Raw genomic sequence first — 23,545 nt, 5'->3', positions numbered from 1 at the left:
ATAATAGAATCCACGTATTGGATTCTTTATTTCTGATTGACCTGATTTTTATTGTAAGCAGCAAAAGAGTTTATAAGCCTATTTTTAAATTCCCCATAAAAATGGTAACTAATTTTAGATCAGTGTATTGTTTATATAGGCCAAAAGTACTAGTAGACCAAAAGTATTAAGAAGCAGCATAGATTTTCAGGGTTAAAAGACTCTGAGAAATCATTCAGGACAAAGTTTCTCATTTTCTTAAGAAATCATGGTTACTGTTATCTATTATTACTAAGCAAGGAATTATGTCACTATTTATACTTCTTTTCACCATGGTTATAGTGGTTATAATTTTGCCATATTGCTTTAAAATTTTCATTTATTTCACATATTGGTGTTAGTTATTGGAGGGGACAATTATAAAATTATCATTTGGATTACCATTAATAAGTTATTATAATTATATGTATTTTATAGAAAACTCTTAGGCCAGACCTGGCCTTTATGGTACAATTGTGTTTGAAAATGTAATTCCAAAAATATATAACCATAAGAGAATTACTAATTTCTTCATAAGAGCCTGGTCTAAGTGGTTTGAGCATTAAAATCTTTCTCTTACTCAGACTGTACAGCTTAGAGATTAAGATCTTTGGACTCTAGAACCAGATAGCCTGGGTTTGAATCCCACCCCTACCATTTGCTAGTAGATGATCTTGGTTAAGTTACTTCACCTCTTTGGGTTCTGACTTTTCATTTGTAAAATATGAGTAATTATAGTACTTAACCTCAAGCGTTAATGGGAAATAAATGTAAAGCATTTAATGTATTCTACCTAATAATGTTGTTTACCAAATAATAGGCCATGATAGTTTCTAGTTTACTTATCAGCCTGAGCAAGAGAATTGTGTATGCAGGTCATCAGCTTTAAAGTGGTTCATTTCAGTTCTGCTTATATCTTAAAGTTTTTTTCCTTAGAGTTTATTACTCCTAAGGAATTCATTTTACTATGCCTTATCACCGTGTAGTTTTCTTCTACTCATGAGTCTGTGTTTTGTATGTGTAACATGTTTTTTTTGTGTTACATTATTTAAACAATTTAATGTGATAATTCCATTTTAGTGACTTTAAATACTCAATTCCATGAGTCCGCTCTGTACAAATGAAGGTATATGAATATTTCACATGTGCACTTACAGAGCTATGACATACAAGCTGATACCTTCGTTATCTATTACCACTTATCCCCTTTTAACTGATGTTCATATACAATCCTTTACTAGATTATGGTTGATTAAAAGTGCTAGACCATATGAATACAAGTGTGACCATACGTTGCTTTTAAAAATAAATGATCACCCAGTAACGTGGTCTAAGTAAAATGTTCTCTTTTTCAATTATGTAGTCCTCCTCGCCATCCTCATCACAGCCTCATTCTAGCCACTGCAGAACGAAGGCCTCATCATTGTGTCACCATGCGTCCCTGCCCTGGGTCAAACGTAACCATGTAGGCCCTGCAAAGGCTACCAGTCCATCTCTCCGTCTTCGTCGCTGGCGACCCTTCTTACGCCTACCATCTTTGGGTCTCCATTCTGTTGTAAGTGTAGTCAATCTTCCATCTCTTCTTCCAGTGACAAGGGCAGTCCATTTTCCCCCTTAAACTTCTTCTGTCTTCAAAGTGCTTTTCTCTTGGTTCACTTCACCATTAGCTTTTTCTCCCCCAAAAGATTGCAAGCATACCTCATGCTTTGCAGTCTAGCTTAACTTTCACCAATCCCTTGGTGCACATCCATCTTTCCACTCCATATGCTGCCAACATAAGGGTGCCTGCCTTTTGAAGAGTACTGATCAACATTCATGATAATGTTTAAGTTTCTGTCAGTTATTAAAATGAATATGTATTCTCTTATACTTTATCTTTCTGATTTCATTTAGTTGGCTCAGGTCAACAAATGCTTTGTAACTTCTGAGTTCTTTGTCATCTGTTTATTTATTTATTTTTTTTCATGTTTCTGAACATGACTTTAGTCTCTTGCCATGCTCTGGGGTCACTTTACTTATTCTATCCTCAATCTAAATCCTTCATGGTGTAGGGTGTTTCATCTTAGCTGTTTTATTCCCTGAGGTGGCTCAGGTACTTGGTTTAATCTTGATCCAATCTTCCCTGCCTATTCAGTTTCTAAAGATCTTTTCCAAGTAGGAGGTGAAGATTTTCTCCTTGTGAATTGCTGTAGACATCCCACATATATTATGATTTTTCTTTCTTAGATTAGTAATATCAGCAAACTATTAAAAAGTACATTTGTTCATATAATCTTGCTAATTATCTTAGATGTTGAGGCTGATGACAGAATTCTAATTTTCATAATTTAAATAAACAGCAGAATGAAATAAGCACAGCTCCTGTCATTCTGATGTTGTAGAATGTTAAAGGCAATCACTGTGATTTGACAGAGCCTACCTAGAAATATTATTCCTGAAAACTTTTGTTTGTGCCATACATTTATAAGGAACTTGATATTCTTATATATCATCATGACTTTTGAAGCCAGATTGTCTGATTATGCATATATTTAATGATTGAAAAAAATTATTATTAGTTGGTGTCAAACATTCTTTCCTTCCCATTATTTAAACTTCTAAAACTATGCTCAAACTGTGAAGTCTTGGCAGTTTTCTTTAAGCATCTGCTTCTACCAAATATCAATATGGTCATCAAAATAGCTTCCATTTGTGCTGAGTAGCAAAAGACTGATGTCTCTCTCTCTCTTTATTTCATTACCTTCATTAGGTCACAACATGCATTTGTCTTTTTTTTTCATTCATCCATTTGATATTTATTGCCACCCTACTGTACTGTACACATTTGGGCACAGTGGGGAATAGAAGGTGATTTAGAGCATTAGAGTAAAAAACCCTAATTTTGTAAATTTTGATCTGAGCATAATTGATTTTATTCTATACATGAATAAATTCCTTTTTAACTTGAAAAAATTCTAAATATAAATAAGCACATCATAAAATTTGGCATTTCCAGTTTTACATGTTTATATAATTTGGTCTTTACTCTTATTATTCCGTTGCTATGTAGCCTCAGATATTTTCATAGCATAGTGTCTAGGAACATGGGATCCCAAACCACACAATCTGAGCTTGAAATCAGATTCAATCTGTTGCTAACGGTGTGACCTACAGCAAGTTACTTAATGCCTCTGTGGCTGGGTTTTCTTGAGAGTAAAATAATTATAACCTTATTTACCTACCTTATAGGGTTTATATGAGGATTAATTGGTCAATATGTATAAAACACTTAGATCAGTGCCTGACATATTATCATACAATTATAAATTAAATTTAAATTGTATTTTGTTTTATAATGTAAAATTAGTATTTATTATTGAATTAATTCCTGTCTAATCTATATGTTGTATCACCTTTTTATTCTTTGAGATAACTAAGAAATGCATTATTATAAATTAGGAACTTTGTAAAACGTAATACATAAAAATGGAGGCTTCACAACTTCTCTAATAGAAATATTTGGAGGCAGAGTTGTAGCCTCTGGTTTTGTTTTTTTCTTGCCTTTTGTATAGTTATTTGTCCGTCATTTTTTGAAATATAAGACACACTGGAATTTGCTTTTTATTTGTTGTTATTATTCTTAGTGGAGTGAATTTTAAGTATTTGAGTAACTGCAGATTTTAGACTCGCAGGCTAACTTAGAAGGTTCTTAATAGGTACTGAGGTTTCATGGAAGCTTAGAGGTCTTGAGCTTTACTTATCTTTTATAATAGTTTGAAGTCATTTTATGCTGTCTTTTTAGGGACCAGGGCCAGGGACTGAACCCTGAGACCTCTTATGTGGGAAGCTGGTGCTTAACCAATGAGCCACATTGGCTCCCCTGAGTTGGTTTTTTCGTTTGTTTTGTTTGTTGTTTGTTTTTGTTTTTAGGAGGCACCGGGAACCGAACCCGGGACCTTCCATGTGGGAAGTGGGCACTCAACCACTTGAGCCACATCCACTCCCCTATGCTGTCTTAAGAGTTTGTATTTTTAGTATGCACTTTCAGATACAAGGTACTATAACTCATAATTTTGAGTCACTAGTTGTAGTAATTGTTCACATTTGTGATGATGTGATATAAATATTGTGATAATATATAATGTTCATATAGCAATTTACAGTTTATAAACTGCTTTCACACATCTCATTTAAACCTCAAAACCAATAAAAAACTTGAAGCTCATAGGATTTGGGATGTATGATCAGGTTTTCAGACTCCAATTATACTATAAGTTATAGCATAGTTGTCTTTCTGGCAAAATTGAAAAATAGAAGCTACAAGATAACTCCATTTCTTAGGAAATCTTTAAAGCAGATTTTAATTTATGGAAACAAACGCTCAAGAGATCTAAAATGCTTGGTATCCTGGTGGAGAATTTTTTAGAATGAGTAAAACAAGACCTTCTCCTATGTGAACAAGGAATTCTTTCTAGCATTTTTGTTATAGAATTGAATTTATACTTTGTAGAGTTATCTAAGTTGGCCTTGAAAAATTGGATTCTCTTCTGTTCATTAGTAAAATGAGATATAGGATTGAGTATTAATATTCCTTGATCCTTGGATCAGGAAAGTGAGGGAACTCAAAATCAGGTCATGAGAAATAACCAGTGGGCATGCAGCAAAAATTCATCCAGGCAATTACCACTGTCTTTATTTATTTATTTATGTTTAAAGATTTCTTTATTTCTCTCCCCTTCCCCCCCTGCCCAGTTGTCTGTTCTCTGTGTCTATTTGCTGCGTCGTCTTGTTTGTCTGCTTCTGTTGTTGTCAGCGGCACGGGAATCTGTGTTTCTTTTTGTTGCGTCATCTTGTTGTGTCAGCTCTCCATGTGGGCGGCACCATTTCTGGGCAGGCTGCACTTTCTTTCGCGCTGGGCGGCTTTCCTTGCACTCCTTGCGCATGGGACTCCCCTATGCGGGGGACACCCCTGCGTGTCAGGGCACACCTTGCGCGCATCAGCACTGCACATGGGCCAGCTGCACACGGGTCAGGAGGCCTGGGGTTTGAACCACGGACCTCCCATGTTGTAGACGGATGCCCTAACCACTGGGCCAAGTCTGCTTCCTTACCACTGTCTTTAAGCTTTTGAGGGAATATCATATTCAAGAGAGATTAGACTTTTTCTTAGATGATGGAAAATATAGGGAGACACTTTAGCCTCAGTATGAGGGATAACTGAAACAAAACATTCCAGAGATAGAATGGGCTCTCTCAAAACCTTGTGACCATTCCCTGTTAAGATGGGGAGACTAATATTAGAGCAACAGTAGGACTAGATAACCTTGATTCCTAGCAACTTTGGGATTATTTAGTTCTAGGTTGAAGTTTAGAAGAAGTGATTTGCCAAATCAATTTGTACTAAGTTTTTTCCATTCATAATTTGAGGGAAATAATCTTGAAAGAATAATGTGAAATTAGATGAATCACTATATCTATAAATATTTTAGAAGATGCATTCTGTAAATCCAAGATAGGAACATTTATTACATATCTTTCAATTTCTGAGTTAGAAAACTTCATATTACAACTGCTTAAAGTTTTATAATTATTTGAAGGTGAAAAGTATAAAATTTTTAGTTTAAGTACTATTGACAGTCCTGGAAAGATGTTAAGTAATATGAAATATAATTTGATTTATGTTTGCTTTTAAAACTTTACCTCTAAAATTTGTGTTCTACCTGCCTTTATCAGTGATTGTATTTCATTTCAAACCATTTTGATGTGATATATAGTTTTTATATATTAGTGTTAACTAAGTATTTATAGCATATTATAGGAAGCACCAGTTAATCCTGTATTGACTGTTTAACTGATTTGAATGTCAAACAAATGTAGAAAACTTGCCCATGCAAATTGAATTTGGTAAGCCATGGAAACTTAGGTATAATTTTAATTTCATGTTGTTCATTATGAGTCAAAGAAAGCAAGGGAAAAAAAATCATAGGTTATAGTGCATTATACTTCCTTTCTTGTTCTTTATTTTACCCTCTGATTTTTTTGGACTATTTTCCTGCATCTATCCATTTTTTTTTAACTTTTTGGATTTAGAATGAATAAAGATGCACTAAGGTATTTATATTCCATTATTTAGATATGAAGTGGTCAAATTTCAAGTCATTAAGGGAACAACTCAATTTCTTAATGTCTTAAAATTTAACTTGAAAGGAGTTTCTTTATTTTTTCTATTTATTAAATGTCTTAAGTTTCTTATTGCAAATTGAAAAATTAACAAGTCATTTCATTGATTCATTTATTCAAGAAGTATGCATTATGCATCTACTATGAGCCAGGTGTTGTGCTTGGTGCTGGGGCTTCCAAGGTGTAAACAAGAGTTTTGGTTTTTAGATCAGTTGAGACCACAAAAAAAATGGTGTGCCTTTAGTCAGTGTTTTCCTTGCTGATTGAAAACATAGGCATGGTCACTCTTTGTCTACTGTGTCAAAGATTAAGCCTTGCATTATATTGGATAAGTGTTCTGTCATTTGATTTTATTTGTAGAAGTTTATTATGTACTTGATTGATTTGTGTGACTACTAACATGTATAATGTGTATTTTTCCCTCCTGTTCCAGGCACCAAATATAGATGAAAAAGTAGATCTTCATTTTATTGCATTAGTTCATGTAGATGGGCATCTCTATGAATTAGGTAAGAACTATTTTAATTTATCCTGGGGAGAGAAAGGGTAAATGGGAACGTCTGTATCTGTGATAAACAGGGCTCTTGCTATTCATTGTGTTAAATTAATTGGTTGCCATATAAAATTGAGTTGGCATAATGACAGTTTTTCCTTTTAATATTTTTTTTTACTAGGAACAATAAAATTTTTGTGATATTCAAGCATCTTATAATTCTAGAATTTTGTATACCACCTTTGCATTCTAGGAAAACAGGAAAGTAAAAACCACTATAGCAAGCTCCTGTGAATCACTGCAGCAGGATTTACTAAATTACTGAGTTAGTTATCATTAACATCTGGATGAACCAGCTTGATTCTGAAACGAGTTTAAAATATAGCTTAATATTCATATTGGTTAGTTTTTGTATTCAATAATGAGTATCTCTGGTTTTCAGGCTTTTATAATGTCCCCATGTATTCTATCTGATTTTTTAAGACATTACAGGAGCCCATATTTCCTAACAAGAGTCCTAAGGCATGTGTCAGAGTACTCATGATTAATTACTTGGTATTTTGGCTTCTGCCTACACTTTTTTTTTTTTTTAATTTAGCAGCAGGTGGAACATTTCAGGGAGTATTGGAGGAATTCCACATAATTTTAACTGATTTATTCAGATAGAAAAAACTTCTTACATTTCTTTCATAATTGGTATGCAGTACTTATTATGAGTCCTTCTTGTCTTTCCCCTGAGACCTTATTGGGTTATAAAAGACCAAATAAATAAGCAGGAAAGGGGTCCTTTTCAATAATTCTAGATAACATGATTTTTAGTTCTCTTTCCTCTTTTTCTTTCTATACATTAACATGCCACTTTCATTTTCCTTAACTTCTGTAAAGGCAGAAGAATACTGAAAGAACTCAGCTTGCGACTATAAATGTGACCCATAAAATTTAGGTGGATTATATGATTGGACTATGGCAGCAGATTCAGATACTTAAATAAAAAGAAATGGCTTTTTTAAAGGGGATAAGAAAAGGAAAGAACATGGTATTTATAGAAATGTACAACACTAAGGATAGCTTACAATAGTAGAATGATTTGAGTAGTAATCAAACTGAAATGAAAAGAATGTTATAGAAGTATATTATATATGAAGAATTGTTCTCTTTTGGAAATGTAATGATGAACACAAAAAGATTTAAAATTAGTTTGAAGTAAGATCATCAGAAAAGAAAGGCAGAACTGGTAAGGTCTTATTTGGTTTATATATACTTTAGCAAGAAGAATGATCAGTATTCCTGGTACAGAATTAGAGCCCTATTGGGATTAGATCTATAAAAGAGTTTAAAGAATTTCAGAGTTCTAAAGAATAGCTATAACCTTTGAAATGTTACAGAGAACAGGGATAGTTATAGGACAAATGAAAGTGGGCAGTTGCTTGTTCATTGTGTGGGAAACTGACAGTGACCCTGATGTAGATTCCTAGAATAATTCAAAGGGAATATTGAACAAGAGGAATATTGAGGTGGTAAAGTAGAAAACAGTAATTAAGAAAAGAGGATATGATTTTTAAGAAAAAATTATTTCAAAGCAAACTCATTTTTTAAAAAAATAAGGCTTTATGGATTGGTAGACATGGTACAAATTAATTTCTACAGGGCAATTATTTAACAAACAATAATAATTTTTAATATTTCCTACCAGACTACAAGGTTAACTGATGGAAGGAACTGAGTTAATCATTTTTCTGTTATCACCCCTTCCTTTTCTTTAGTGCTTCATGTAGTTCCTGACATGTAGGAGAGAAAAACGTATTTTAAAATAGACTTAATTAATCCTTAAGATAAATTAGAGCAGGGAAGTGGACTTGGCCCAATGGATAGGGCGTCTGCCTACCACATGGGAGGTCTGCGGTTCAAACCCCAGGCCTCTTTGACCCATGTGGAGCTGGCCCATGTGTAGTGCTGATGCACACAAGGAGTGCCGTGCCACGCAGGGGTGTCCCCCGCATAGGGGAGCCCCACACGCAAGGAGTGAGCCCTGTAAGGAGAGCCCCCAGTGCAAAAGAAAGTGCAGCCTGCCCAAGAATGGCGCCGCACACACGAGGACCTGACACAAGATGATGCAACGAAAAGAAACACAGATTCCCGGTGCTGCTGATAAGGATAGAAGCCGTCACAGAAGAACACACAGCGAATGGACACAGAGAGCAGACAACTGTGGGTGGGGGGGTGGGGGGGAAAGGAGAGAAATAAATGAAAAATAAATTAATCTTAAAAAAAAAGATAAATTAGAGCAACAGGTTTGGAGGTAAATTCAGAACTAACTGATAAATCAGATTAAAAAGCTGTTAACTAATGAATTATAGTCTACCTAAAATAACAGGAATACTTTAAAAATTTTAGTTTGAAATAATTTTAAATTGTCTTAAAAGTTGCAGAAATAGTATACAGAGGGAAGCAGACTTGGGATAGGGTGTCCACCTACCACGTGGGAGGTCCGCGGTTCAAACCTTGGGCCTCCTTGACCTGTGTGGAGCTGGCCCATGTGCAGTGCTGATGTGCGCAAGGAATGCCGTCCGCGTAGAGGAGCCCCACGTGCAAGGAGTGTGCACCGTAAGGAGAGCCGCCCAGCGTGGAAGAAAGTGCAGCCTGCCCAAGAATGGTGCTGCACACACAGAGAGCTGACACAGCAAGATGACACAACAAAAGGAAACACAGATTCCTGGTGCCGCTGATAAGGATAGAAGCAGTCACAGAAGAACACAGTGAATGGACACAGAGAGCAGACAACTAGCGGGGGAAGGGGAGAGAAATAAATAAATAAATCTTAAAAAAAAAAAAAGATATAGTATACAGAGCTCCCATATACCCCTTATCCATATTACCCAAATAATAATTTTGAACCATTTAAAAATAAGTTGCAGACTCGACACCCCGTTATCCTTTAATACTTCAGTATGTACTTCCTCAGAACAGTGGACACTCTCCTACATGGACTATGGTATGATTTCATTTTCTTATTTACCTGTTCTACTATTTAAATATTTATTTTTATTTATTTACTTCTCTCCACCCCACTTGCTGTTTCTGTTTATCTTCCTTGTTTCTTTAGGAAGCACCAGGAACTTAACCCAGGACCTCCGATGTAGGGAGGAGGTGCCTAATTGCTTGAACCATCTCCATTCCATGCTCTGTTGTGTCCTCATTATGCTTTTCTTTTTGTGTCTCTTGTTGCATCATCTTTTTGCATCAGCTCACTGCCTGCCTGCCTGTCACATCAGCTCGTTGTCTTGCTCATCCTCCATAGGAGGCACCAGGAACCTCTGCTCCCTGCTTTTGTTGTGTCTCTCATGTTTTTCTTCTTGTGTCTCTTGTTGTATCATCTTGTTGTGTCAGCTTGCCACACCAGCTTGCTATCTTCTTTTGGAGGCACCATGAACCGAACCATGGACATCCCATGTGGTAGGCAGGAACGCAATTGCTCGAGCCACTTCCAATTCCCTTCCTATTATTTAAACAAACTCACAGCCACAAAGCTCAGTCCTAGACAGTGCTCCCAGCTCCCATGTGGCTTGCTAATCCTACTACTCCTGACAAAGAGCAACAGTTCTCCAATGCATGTAATAGCTGTCTTCTTTCTGGTATTTTGCCCTGCAAACTCCAGCTGCTTCAGTCTCCTTGAACTCTGTTCTCTGTTTCCTCAGCTCATTGAGACTGTAGTACTCCCTTTTGGTTTGCTTTTTTGCATGGAGGTCTGGTAAATGCCTCCAAGCAGAAAGCAGATGCTAATGTAAGGTTTTGTAAGGTCCTGGGCTGTCTGTTACCCAACATCTAAAAACAGCTGTTTCATGTATCTTGTTCAGTTTTCCAGCTGTTAATAGTGGGAAGCCTAGTCCAGTACCAACTGGCCCATCATCACTGGAGGTAGATATTGTCTAAGTATTTTCTCTTCACTTCTCACAATAGCAGATCCAGATTTAGCCACTTTTTGCTATACTCTTAGCTCACCTCTTCCTCCCAATCACAACCATACATGCTTTCCTTTTTCCTGTTTTCTGAATGTTATTATAGTTGTTTATAGTTTTATGATCACAGAAATATTACTCTCAGTTTAATCATAATTATTTATTTATTTTTAGCTTTTTTACGTCTCCATAGTTAGTAATTGACTTGTTTTGCTGTTTGGAATTTGTATGGTTATTTATCTGTTCACACTTAACACTAACTCTTTCCTAGATTTTTTTCCATTCATCTGAATCTCCTCTCAATACGTTGGAATATCTGGCATTCTGTTAACTTCATCTTCTTGGAGATACTTCTCTCAGTACCTTCTTGTCTGTCCCAATCTAGGCTCTAAGCTGGTTCACTTTTGTCATCTTGGGATTTTCCTTCATCTGTATCTTTCTTTGGATCTCTTTTCTGTTTTCCTTTATTCTCACTTTTGGCACTGCTATTTAGATGTTGAACTTCTTATCTTTTCTCTTCTATTTTTCATTACTCTGCTTTTCTCTCTGGGATTTTTCTTTAACTGTATTCAAACCAATTTCAAGTTCTTAATTCAGCAATCATATTTTTAACTTTCAAGATGTCTCTTATTTTCTGAAATTTTAAAGCATTAAAAATAGCATTTTCTTTTTTCATGGATGCAGACTTTTATGCTTCTAAGGGAAGTATCAATAACTCTTGTTGTTGTTTTTATTTCTTTATGGTCTCTTTTGTAAAGTCCACCATTCATGTTATAGACTGGCTCATATGTTGATGATACTTGTTTGTTGGCTGTCTGTATCAAAAAGCTGACAGAGGCTTTATTTGTCTTATTTCTTGGCTTTTGTACAACTCTGCTACCTTTGGCTTTCCCTGGGGTTTTGTGATGAAACTATCTAAAAGACAAGCTCTGAATGAATTGCTTAATTACTGTCAAAGAGCCAGGCTACTTCATAAGCTCCGATCTTTCCTGTTCAGCCTTTAAATGGTCCAGCCCATCATGACTAGGTTGCAGGGTCATGATCTAGGACAAGGTGCAGTACTTACTGCCTCTGTAGGTGTAACTCTCTCTGAGCTTCATGAATTCTTCTCCAGAAGATGCATTTACTTAATTTTGTAGTTCTTTTAAACTGATGTTTTTGTCGTAGTGGCTGTTGGAATAAGAACAATCTGCAGGTCTTACTCTTTTTGCAAAATTTTTTTTCTGTTAAGGGTGGTACAAAAATAGGCTGAAGGAGTGATGCAGTCTGTGTGCTGTAGTTAGCCAACCCATGGATTAGAATAACAATAAAATCATACCTACTCAATTCATCTTTGCTCTAAACTGCTGTTAGGACCAAATAGCATACAGCTTAATTTTGTTTAGATCCTTTTACCATTTCAAGATTGACTGCCTAATAATGTTATGTCTGTAATAATGTTGCTTGAGATTAGATATATTTTTAAACAAATCAATTTTATTGATACATATTAATAAAGCATATAATTCACCCAAAGTGTACAATCAGTGGTATTTGGTATAATCACATAGTTGTGTGTTCAACACTTGAATCATTATTAGAACATTTTCATTATTTCAATAATAATAATGAAAAGACAAAAAAACAAAATTACCTGTTAATCTGTTTCCCCTGCTGTACATAACCGCTGTTTCTGCCTATTCTTGTAAAATTATTTATTTATTAAGCAGTTTTATTGAGATATTTTATATATTATTTTAAACAACAGCTACTTATGAAGGAAACTCATGATAGATTCTTTATTAGCCTACCAGAATCTAATGAGTGATATAAAAAAGTTAATGATAGGAATCAGAAAAAAATATATATTAAATTTTTAGAATTTGGTTAAGAAGGTAAAAATCTACATTATTTATACTCTTGATTTATATAAGAATTCAGTACAAAATAAGGCACATGATGAATATAATTGGTTATTATAAATGCAGAATAAATAAAACCCTGAGGAATGAGCATCTACTACAAAAGGATACTGTATGGGGATGTTTTAAAATGTATGACTGAGAAATATACATTGTAGTTTAGAAAAATAATATGTTCATAGAAATATGGACTGTATAATATTCCTGCATAATATTTGGGTATAAAAGAATATCTTCTTTTTTTTTTTAAGACTTATTTATTTATTTATTTAATCCCCCCCACCCCCCCACCGGTTGTCTGTTCTCTGTGTCTATTTGCTGCGCCTTATTTCTTTGCGGCACAGGAAGTGTGGGTGGCGCCATTCCTGGGCAGGCTGCACTTTCTTTCATGCTGGGCGGCTCTCCTTACGGGCGCACTCCTTGCGTGTGGGGCTCCCCTACGCAGGGGACACCCCTGCGTGGCAGGGCACTCTTTGCGTGCATCAGTACTGCACATGGGCCAGCTCCACACGGGTCAAGGAGGCCCGGGGTTTGAACCGCGGGCCTCCCATGTGGTAGACGGACGCCCTAACCACGGGGACAAGTCCGTTTTCCCTAAAAGAATATTTTCTTTATGGGTCTTGCAAGCATTAGAAATTAAGACCCAGGCACTGTAATTGAGGATATATTTCTTTAGGATATATTTCTTTATTCTGATGGTACAATTTTTAGAAATCACTGTCAGTTTAGCATGTAGATATTTTTACCATGGAGACATATTCTGACTGTTAATTTTTACTCATATTTTTCTTTAAAAGTAGTATCTACCAGTCTTTGTCTATCAATATATATACATATTGATTCAAAAGTTCTTATTATGTTTAGAAACCATGGCATTATGGAAGAAGTTATGTTTTATGGAAATTGAATTTGTTTCTGATGAAGTGCTGCTTATCAGGCATTTGAGATTATACATTTGAATGTAGAGAATCAATTAACTTTAGGTTAGCATGTGTTTATGTAATTCTGGCTTTTTCATTTTTTCATAGTATTGAAAAAATATTAGTTTATTCAAGTCATTTTAATTTTGGTTAATTATATTTGGTGGTCAACAAAATAATTCTAGGTTATTTAGATTGCTGCTCAATGCTGTTATGTTGGTATTATATAATTACTAGTAGTAATAAATAATCCTTGCAGCTCCCTTCTGTTGGTGTAAACATTTTCACTCTTACTTTTAAGCCTTGTAATTTAGCTTTTAAAAGAAATTTCTGAGGGTAAAAAATGAGTGGTATCTTTTTAAAAACCAAATCTTACTAATTTTGCTTTTTCTTTTGAAGAAATTAAAGCCAATATTTATTTCTAATAAATTCTGTTCAGAAAGATAATCTAATCTTTTAAACATGGATGCAAAGTTCTAATAACTTTTAATATAAAAAATTCCATAGGTAGCATTTTAAAATATTTTAGGTTCTGTTTTTTTTACAAACATTTTAAATTCACTTGCCTAACTCTGGGAAGAGGAAAATAGAAGTTGTAAGTATATTTATCCCATACAAACAGCTAATCATTCAACTGTTTGTCTGTTTCCACAGATGGACGGAAACCATTTCCAATTAACCATGGAGAAACTACTGATGAAACTTTATTAGAGGTAAGAAAATCTTGGCCCAGATTAAGTATTATAAATGGAAGCTCTCTGGAACATCAAGTGTCTTGAGTTTATATGGGGTTTCATTAGGTAGCCATTATTGATGGAATCTATGCCCTTGTGGTTGAACTCAGTCTCCAGCCCTCCTACCTCAGAGGTTGAGAGGTTGGGCTGACATGACCTTATTCAAAGCCCCAAACCCCTGATCACCTGGTTTAGAAAGACCTGGTTGGTCTTTCTGATATGGCCAGCCTAGCACCCTAATGCTACAAGTGTGGTTGATCCTGCCTTGTCACCTCCTTAGCATATGAACTATTAGGTATGGTCCTCAGCCCACCTCGAACAACAAAAAGCATTCCTTATCATGGGAAATTCCGAAGTTTTAGAAGTTAGTCTCTGGAGACTGGACAAAAGCCAGGCCTCTTTAGGGATACCAAATTCATTTGCTATACAGTATTGAAAAAATTGTTCATTATATCCCATGTTTTACTGAATCCAAGGTACCATATCGAATGCAAGATGATCCTGATTTTAGAAATATTTTAAAATATGAAAAATTGTGTAGCTTAGAACCAATGAAATACATAATTTTCAAGTTAAAATTGATGCTTTATATGAAACAATGCTTAGTATTTCTTATGCTTCTAGGCCACCAGTCACTCATCTATTTCTCTCTAAATTATTTTTCATTTGAAAAAAAAAGTCTTCTGTATAAAATTGGTAAGAATTAGAAAAAGATGAAATGCTTATTTGTCATTTGTAAGTAAAACACATGAGGATAAACTGAAAAATTATACATGTTTTTTTCCCTATAGGATGCCATAGAAGTTTGCAAGAAGTTTATGGAACGTGACCCTGATGAATTAAGATTTAATGCGATTGCTCTTTCTGCAGCATAGCTTGTCAATAATGGAAACACCAAATACTGTATTATTTGCAACAAAAGTTAACTCTCTGCTGCCATACACTAAAAATTTTTGATATTTTCATTAACCTGACTGATTAAAATTTATGTGAATTAAACTTTGACTTAATCTGTGATTTATATTCCTTTTGCCCCAAGTTAAAGCTGTAGTTGTTTTCTTCTTTTTCTTTCTTGTGAATGATTTATCTTGTTTGATGACTAGGAATAACTTTGTTATTGTCTTTAATGGGAGATCAGGTATTGGGATATAAGCACAAATTCCATCTGCACAGGAAGAATATATGTTATGTTTTTATATCAGCATTTATTTAACAGACATTTATTGGGCATCTACTTTAATGAGCTGTACACTGTTCTAGGTGCTGGAGTTGCAGCAGTGAACACTATAGACAAGCTCCATAATTTTGGAGCTTATGTTCTTGTGAGAAGAGACAAATAAACATAGAAATTATACATAACAATGATTGATGCTATATAGACAATTAAAGTAGGATTTGTTTTAGAGAAAGACAGGGTGGATACTTTAGATTGTATGGTCAGAGTAGGCTTCTGTAAGGAGGTGACGTTGAAGTTGAGATCTGAATGACAAAAAGTAGCTGATCATATAGAGGTGGTGGAGAATAGCAGAAGGAATAATTAAGAGTCCCTAAGGTAGAGAAAACTACCTTGGTTGGAGGAACAGAGAGAAGGCTAGTGTGACCAGAACATAGAGAGTAATGGGGAAAGTAGCAAGATATGTCAGAGAAATAGGGGCTTATCGACACAAGAAAAGGTATTTGGATTTATTGCGAGTGTAACGGCGAGACACTGGATGGTTTTAAGCAGAGGAGTGACCTGTTTTGATTTATGATTTTCAGAGATTACTCTGGCTATTCTGTGGATTATTGGGGTGGGGCAAGAATAGAGATAGAGAGAACTGCAGGGAGCCCACTGCATTGGGCTACTATGATAAATACGACAAAATTGGTTGGTTAACAAGAATTTATTGTCTCATGATTTTGAAGGCAAGAAGTCAGAAATGAAGAGTTGGCAAGTCCATGCTTTCCCCTGGGGTCAGTGGCATTCTGGTGATGCCAGACCTCCATCACATGGTGATCTCTGTCTCCTCTCTGACTTCTGTCTGAACTGCATCTAAATTTCTCCTTTTAAGGCCTTGAGTCATAGGGATTAAGGCACGCCCAGATTCAGTTTGGCCTCATCCAAAATAGGATCTTCCAACAGCCTAGTCATAAGTGAGACCACACGTTAATAACAGCATCTTCAAAGATCCTATTTACAAATGGCTTCATATCACAGGAATGCGGATTAGATTTAAACCTGTCTTTTGTGGAGAACATAATTCAATTCCCAATAAATACTGATGGCTGGGTCTTAAAAGTAGTAATTTAGATGGAACAATGTGAGTGAATTTGGGGTGTATTTTGAGTGTTATAGGTTAGGTGGAAGACTGGAAAGGTGGAAAGGCATATATAGAGTTGTGACAAAACATAGGGTTGGTGTGATGACAATGGTCTATATCTTTTTTGGGGAGTGGTGTTTCTCTGGGTATATACATTTATCAAAACTCACTGAATTGGATATTTAAAATATGTTCTTCACAATGTAAACATTTTACCTAAAACCAAACAAAATAAACCAGGGTTGGGTATGGGAAAGCAGCTAGGAGAAAGACCAGATAGATAAATTTATACATGATTCACTTAGTGTAGATTCCTAAGGAGATAACATGAAAGAAATGGTATTTTAGAAAAAATAATATGGCAGTGGCTTGTAGACTGGATTAGGTCTTTGTTATTCAAAGTGTTTGCCTCAGTGTTACCTAGAAGCTTGTTAGGAATGAATAATTTTAGACAACCCCAACCCAGACCTACTAAATCAGAACCTGCCTTTTTAATAAGATCCCCAGGTGATTCATATGTACCCTAAGTTTGGAATGTACTGGATTAGAGAAAAAAGACTTATTGAGGAACATAGCTTTGGAAGATATTTAAAATTACCATCTTTAGATAGTGAGAAGGGACTGGGTGAAGAGACAGAAATAATATGAAATAATTCCATAAACTGTATGTAGAAAATGCTTTGTTGTCATGCCATAACTATCAAGTGTTCTACTCTTGTTACATCGTTTGCATTTTGTATTGAATTCAGTATGCTATCTTTAAATTGTAAATATTTCTAAACAGTTTTCTGCCTATTCTTTGCTCGATTTCTCTTACTATATCATTTTATAATAGATGCCAAAGCAATGGCATATTACCAAGAACTTATGTAGTTTCTCAAAGTTTACAGTAGGGAATACAATCTTTATAGACTGTCTCAAAGTTTGCAGTAGGGAATACTATCTTTATAGACTGTTAGTGGGCAAGAAAAGTTTTGAGGTCCAATATCTTTTGAAAAGCAATAGGTTAAAGTTAAACTTTAAAAAAATTACAGATATTTTGGGTGGGGAGCATTGAAGAACTTTTCAGAGCCCGTTTAAAATTCTATGTATTATAAGTAACACTTCCTAATTTTTTTTGTGGAGCAACATTTCTCACTAGCATTCTTTTGAACATACCTCAGGGAGATACTCCCTTGTGGAACATACAACTTAAGAAATTTCCTGCTTCTTCCTTCTTAGCTATGTGTCTAGAATTTTAGTCTTTTCTCAACTCTTTCTTACAATACTTTTAGTCACTTTCTTAAAACTTTGTAGAGAAGATTAATGTTTAACTTTGTATGGAAATTTGTAGTAGAGAGATACTAAAGTCTGATCAAGTTGTAGGTCATTTCTGTTTACTGCTTTTATGACCATGATACATGTGGGGGAAGTGGAATTGAACTGAGAGCTGGAATTTTATATATCTGCTTAGTGAACTTTTGGAATTTAACTAGTTAACATCTTTCACTGGGTGCAATGGTTTAAATTATTAAAACAGGAGCTTTTATGAACTCTATAAGATTTAACTTCTTATATTTTCCATGTTAATTTATGACTAAAACAAGTTATCTGTATTCTGTGTGAATGTCTTTAATAACTTAAAACCATCTTTGTTTATAAAAAGTGTATAAACAAAAAAATCAAATTTAAATTTATTTTTTTCCATCTTTCATTAGTATACAGTGCTTATTAGGTAAGCTTTATAATTGGATTTGTATAATATAAATCTGTTTATTTCACTTAATGAAAATAATATAGTGTAAGAGAGATTATTATCTACTACCATACCTTTCAAAGGAAGCATCTATAGGCTTATATTCCTATGTAGGTGTTTATAGGAAATTGCAAAGAGGCATATTTTCATCACTTTTTAGAACTTTTCTATTTATAGAAATGTATGTCTTTTAGGATAAGCTTACATATACACATAAATATATATGTGTGTACACATAAACACATAAATATACACACACACAAACTTGTAAGGGCATATAACTGGTTAAAATTTTGTCTATCTTCTAAATCTTAGGTAGTTAAAAGTAAACCACTTTGAAAAATGTATAGTCATCGTGAAAGATTTTTTAAAGATAATCTAAAGGGATATGTACACATATACCACACATACATAAAGTTTGTTAGTGTTTCTATCTTTTAAGATTCTCAAAGATTTTAAAATAAGTTCTTTTGTGCTCTCAACAAAATTACTAATAAAAACAGTGCAGGATATACTTATTTTTTTGATAGCAGAAAATAAGTTTTGTCATTTCCTTTGCTGCTTCTGATTGCAAAATATGACCTCTTTAAAGTGTATTTATAATTGTGAAGTAGGTGATTCAGCCTCATTCAGGGTATTTATTTTCTTGGTGCCAATGGTGCCAGTAGATCAGACCAATCCACCATGCCTTAGTTTCATGTATATTCTTACTTGGTTTTGATTTTGAATAAAAGTAATTCTAAATCTTTCTCTTGATTTCTTTGTTTAGCTACATTTGTGGTTCTCAACCCTCTGGTGTTTGACCTACTTGATTGGTGAGGGTCCTAAATATGACATTTCCTCAGTCCACACGTGGACATTATATGTCAATATATAGACAACAAAGGTTGTTTATGAGCAATTCCTGATTCTCTGATAGTTTGATTGGGAACTCTTGGTTTAAAGGCATTAAATATACACAACCTATATGAAAAGCTATTTTGCAAAGTAAATTATTTAAAATTAGGAATATATAATGAAATTTGTAATCTATAAGATAGATATGAGTATAAATTGAATTATTTAAGACTCCAAGTGGTCAAGAATAAATCCTAAATTTCAATATGTTATTAATAACACACAAGATTATTTAATTCTAAACTATGCCCTTTATCAAAATGCAGTATTGATGGTATTAAAGTAAATAGAGTCATATTTAATAGCTGTCCTGTAAGAGCTAAAGGATAAGATCTCTGTATCCCAAACATGTTCTGTGATGATGAGATGAAAAGAACTTGCTTGAGGCTTTATTTGTATCCCAAACATTAAAGACTTGAAGCACATGCAAAGGTTATAAATTAGACTACGCTTTAAAAATGCAGTAAAACCTGTCTGCTGAGAAGTTGCATTGCTGACTGAATATGTAACTGCTTGTGGTACAATGTGACAAAAGAACTGTGACTGAACTTTTCCTTTAGGGCTTAAGCAGTAAAAAGCCATTTTTCCGAGAATAGAACTTTTCTTTTTTATGCCCCAAATACTAAGTATTTGGAGTCAGACATCTACCTACCCTCTCCACTATAGACATACACACTCTTTTGATAAGAGTACACAGTTAATGGAAATGTTATCACTGATCATGGTTTTTCACCATTGATACCAAAGCATGATATTTCACTGGTTATTATTTACAAGATGGAGTCTTATGAGGAATTGATTTCTATTATAAACTAAATGCCTTAAATATTTCTTTATTTCAATACAATAAAAATATTTGCTCTTATAGCTACATTCTAGTGTGGCTTGATAATCAGGTACATATGAAGTACTCAATAGAACATAAGTAACAGTTTTATTTATTATTATTTTTAAGGAGGTACTGAGGATAGAACCTGGGACCTCACATGGGAAGCGGGCTCTCAACCACTGATCTATATCCACTCTCCTACCAATTTTATTTTAAGAACTTTGGAAACTGGCTCGTGAGCAAAATAAATTTAAAAAATGATTGTATTAGCCAAAGGGGTGCTGATGCAAAATACCAGAAACTGGTTGGTTTTTATAAAGGGTATTTATTTGGGGTAGGAGCTTACAGATACCAGGCCATAAAGCATAAGTTACTTCCATCATCAAAGTCTATTTGGAGCAAGATGGCTGCCAATGTCTGCAAGGGTTCAGGTTTCCTGGGTTCCTACATTCCTAGGGCTTGATTTTCTCTGGGTTCAAGGTTCCTTCCTTCCTGGGGCTAGCTTCTCTTTCCTCTGTGTGCTTACTTCCCAGGGCTCCAGCTTAAGTCTTCAGCATCAAACTTCAACATCAAAACTCCAACATCAGAAGCCTTCAAATCTGTTCTTTGCAATGCCTTTTAACTGAATCATGCCCAGGTACAGATCAGATTACAAGCATAATCCAATATTTGTTTTTGGAATTCATAACCATATCAAACTGCTACAGTGGTCAAACTTATATTAAGCCAGCTGGACTCAGTTTAGATGATCCCAATTTGGTTGGCAACAGCCAAAAAGCATCATAGTCAGCAGCCAGCCGAACATATACCTTCTTCCATCAGGGTGTTGACCTTGGCCATGTCAATGTCATAGAGCTTCTTCACAGCCTGATTGATCTGGTGCTTTTAGCCTTGATATCTACAAATGAACACAAGTATGTTGTTGTCTTCAGTCTTCTGAAGACCACTGGCTGCCCCAGTGGTCAGGGGGAACTTGAGGGCATAGTGCTCAAGCTTGTTTCTTTTGGGGGTACTCTTCTGAGAAGCTGTCTTCTGAGAAGCATGTCTTAAGCTGCCAGAAAAGCCTTTGTTTTGGCTCCAATTTTGGGAGGGGCAAGAGCTTCTTTCTTTGCTTTTGGGGCCATCTTTGTGAAAAGGGTCAAAATAAACTTTTACAGAAAGAATGTTTAAAGCCAAGTATTCACCATACTGTCCTAGTTATTGTCTTGCTCTTTTGCATTTTCAGTAGGCTAGAACATGTGCTTCAGTTGCTACAAGTATTCCAGGGAAAGCTTTTAGCTTTCTGGAGCTAGTGACAATCTACTACTTTCTTAACTGTCCATGGAATGCCTCTATTAAGTGACTTCTGTAGCTAAAATTAATAACATAAGAGAGAAATGCTTAGGCTGGTTTACTCTTATCCTTCTCAGTATTGGTTCTACAGTTCATAGCAATTGGGGAATTTTGAGCAACTAACCTAGTTTTAAATTGGGGATCCAGGGGTCTCAAGATCCCCTTATACCCTTAAAAATTATTAGGTGCCCAGAGAGCATTTTTAAATATCTGTCGATCTTTGAGCATTAGAAATTAAAACAATTTTAAGATTATTAATTCATTTAAAATTAACAAAAATAAAGCCATCACATATTCATATATATAACATTGTAAAGAAAAATAACTTTTCTTAAAAAATGAATAAGAGCAGCAGTTCTACAGTTTTGAAAATCTATTTAATACCTGACATAAAGCAGATGCACTTATCTGCTTCTGCATTTACTATATTGCAAAATGCTGTTTTAGTGACATATATACAGAAAATCCAGCCTCATACAAATATGTTATTAGAAAAGGGAGGAATATTTTAATCTTTTTCCAATAACGGAGGATATTCTTCTTTGATACTGCACCAAAAAACTAAATAAGTGGTAGCTTCTCAAAGGTTAGAATGTGGACATTGGAACTTCATCCATGAGCTTTTGTATTCTCTTACAATAAAATCCATTCATCTATTTTGTATTTTGAATTGATCTTCTACCCAAGCAAAATTTTGTATTATCGTTTGGAAAATATTGGCTCACTGAATAACAGATCTTTCCAATGTTGATACATTAAATGATGCAATATCAGAAGGAAAAAAATTCCTTAACATCACCATCTATCTCATCAGAAAAGTGTTAAGAAGCTCTCAGGGAGCAGGTGTAACTCGGGTTGAGCACCTGCTTCCTATGTACCAGGTCCTGGGTTCAATCCCCTGTACTTCCTAATTAAAACAACAACAACAACAAAACAAAAAACAAAAACAAAAAAAACAGTCACACTCACAGTCGCAGATACAAGTTTTCCAAAATGGAATTTTCTCTTGAAAGCTTGAATATAACTATTAGCAAAAATACTGCCAGTTGTTTTCATTGACAAGAGATGGTCACTTAATTCACTTTCAGAAAACATATCTGCCAAGGACTTAAGTTTGAACAACTATAGTTTGTTACTCCTTCACTCAGATAAAAACAATTCTTCATAAAACAACAAAAAAGAAGCTACTGGGAAACGGACTTGGCCCAGTAGTTAGGGCGTCCGTCTACCACATGGGAGGTCCGCGGTTCAAACCCCGGGCCTCCTTGACCCGTGTGGAGCTGGCCATGCGCAGTGCTGATGCGCGCAAGGAGTGCCGTGCCACACAGGGGTGTCCCCCGCATAGGGGAGCCCCACGTGCAAGGAATGCACCCCGTAAGGAGAGCCGCCCAGCGCGAAAGAAAGTGCAGCCTGCCCAGGAATGGCACCACCCACACTTCCCATGCTGCTGACGACAACAGAAGCGGACAAAGAAACAAGACGCAGCAAAGAGACACCAGAACAGACAACCAGGGGAGGGCGGGGGGGATTAAATAAATAAATAAATAAATCTTAAAAAAAAGAAGCTACTTCAGCTTGTATTTCATACCTTGTATTTCATGCCCAAGCCCATTCTCACTAGCAAACCATCAGAAGGGCTTCATGCATAGTATATTACGGAATATTTAAAAGTTGTGTACTTGAGAGTTGATATTTAATAAAATTAATGACCTTTACTGTTTCATCAAGGATATTCTTAAATGAAACTGGCTGAAAAAATAAAAGTATGGAGAGGAAGAGTACAACTGCTACTGGTATAGTTGATGTCATGCTTTATTTCATGCTATGCTAAGGTGTTTTACTTAAAGTCTGCAAATTCTCATTCCTCCTGCTTAAAATAAGTTATATTCATTGAGTAGCACTTCTGTGTCAAATATAGGATGGGAATTTTTAGAGCTGTGGTCCTTAACTGTCAAGAACCCACCATGCAACTGGTGGGACAAGTAAACAAGTTATAACAATACAGTTTGGAGGATACTAGAATAAAGGGGTGCACATGATGCCATATTAGCTGAGAGCAGGGATGGCAAACTTTTTCTGTAAAAGATCAGCTAGTCGATATTTGTGGGCCATATGGTCTCTGGCACAACTGCTCAACAATGCCACTGTAAAGTGAATACAAATAAAACTAGTTACAATAAGAGGCAGCAAGCAAGGCTTGGACTATGGGTTGTGGTTTGCTGAACCCTTGTCTAGAGAAATGGCATCCAGTCAGGGCAGGAAAAAAAAAAT

The 23,545-nt window shown here is 35.2% G+C and overlaps 1 protein-coding gene across 6 annotated transcripts in view; it reads left to right on the top strand.

The window, feature by feature from the left end:
* The window catches only part of UCHL3 (ubiquitin C-terminal hydrolase L3), a 55,039-nt gene extending 36,075 nt beyond the window's left edge, over window positions 1-18,964 (top strand). For 3 of the 6 annotated variants that reach the window (XM_071208255.1, XM_058276578.2, XM_071208254.1), the window contains 4 exons: window positions 1,382-1,573; window positions 6,611-6,686; window positions 14,102-14,160; window positions 14,973-18,964. In XM_071208255.1, the coding sequence (XP_071064356.1) occupies window positions 1,382-1,573; window positions 6,611-6,686; window positions 14,102-14,160; window positions 14,973-15,056 (411 nt within the window). In that variant the 3' untranslated portion in view covers window positions 15,057-18,964. The remainder of the gene's footprint in view (window positions 1-1,381; window positions 1,574-6,610; window positions 6,687-14,101; window positions 14,161-14,972) is intronic. The other 3 variants (XM_071208256.1, XM_071208257.1, XM_058276580.2) reach the window with 1 other exon arrangement.
* The last annotated feature ends 4,581 nt before the right edge of the window (window positions 18,965-23,545 follow it).

The sequence above is a fragment of the Dasypus novemcinctus genome, chromosome 15 (genome assembly GCF_030445035.2).
Source record: "Dasypus novemcinctus isolate mDasNov1 chromosome 15, mDasNov1.1.hap2, whole genome shotgun sequence".
Taxonomy (NCBI): Eukaryota; Metazoa; Chordata; class Mammalia; order Cingulata; family Dasypodidae; genus Dasypus; species Dasypus novemcinctus.
Note: the sequence above shows the minus strand (reverse complement) of the source record. Positions and strands in the feature narration are given on the sequence as shown.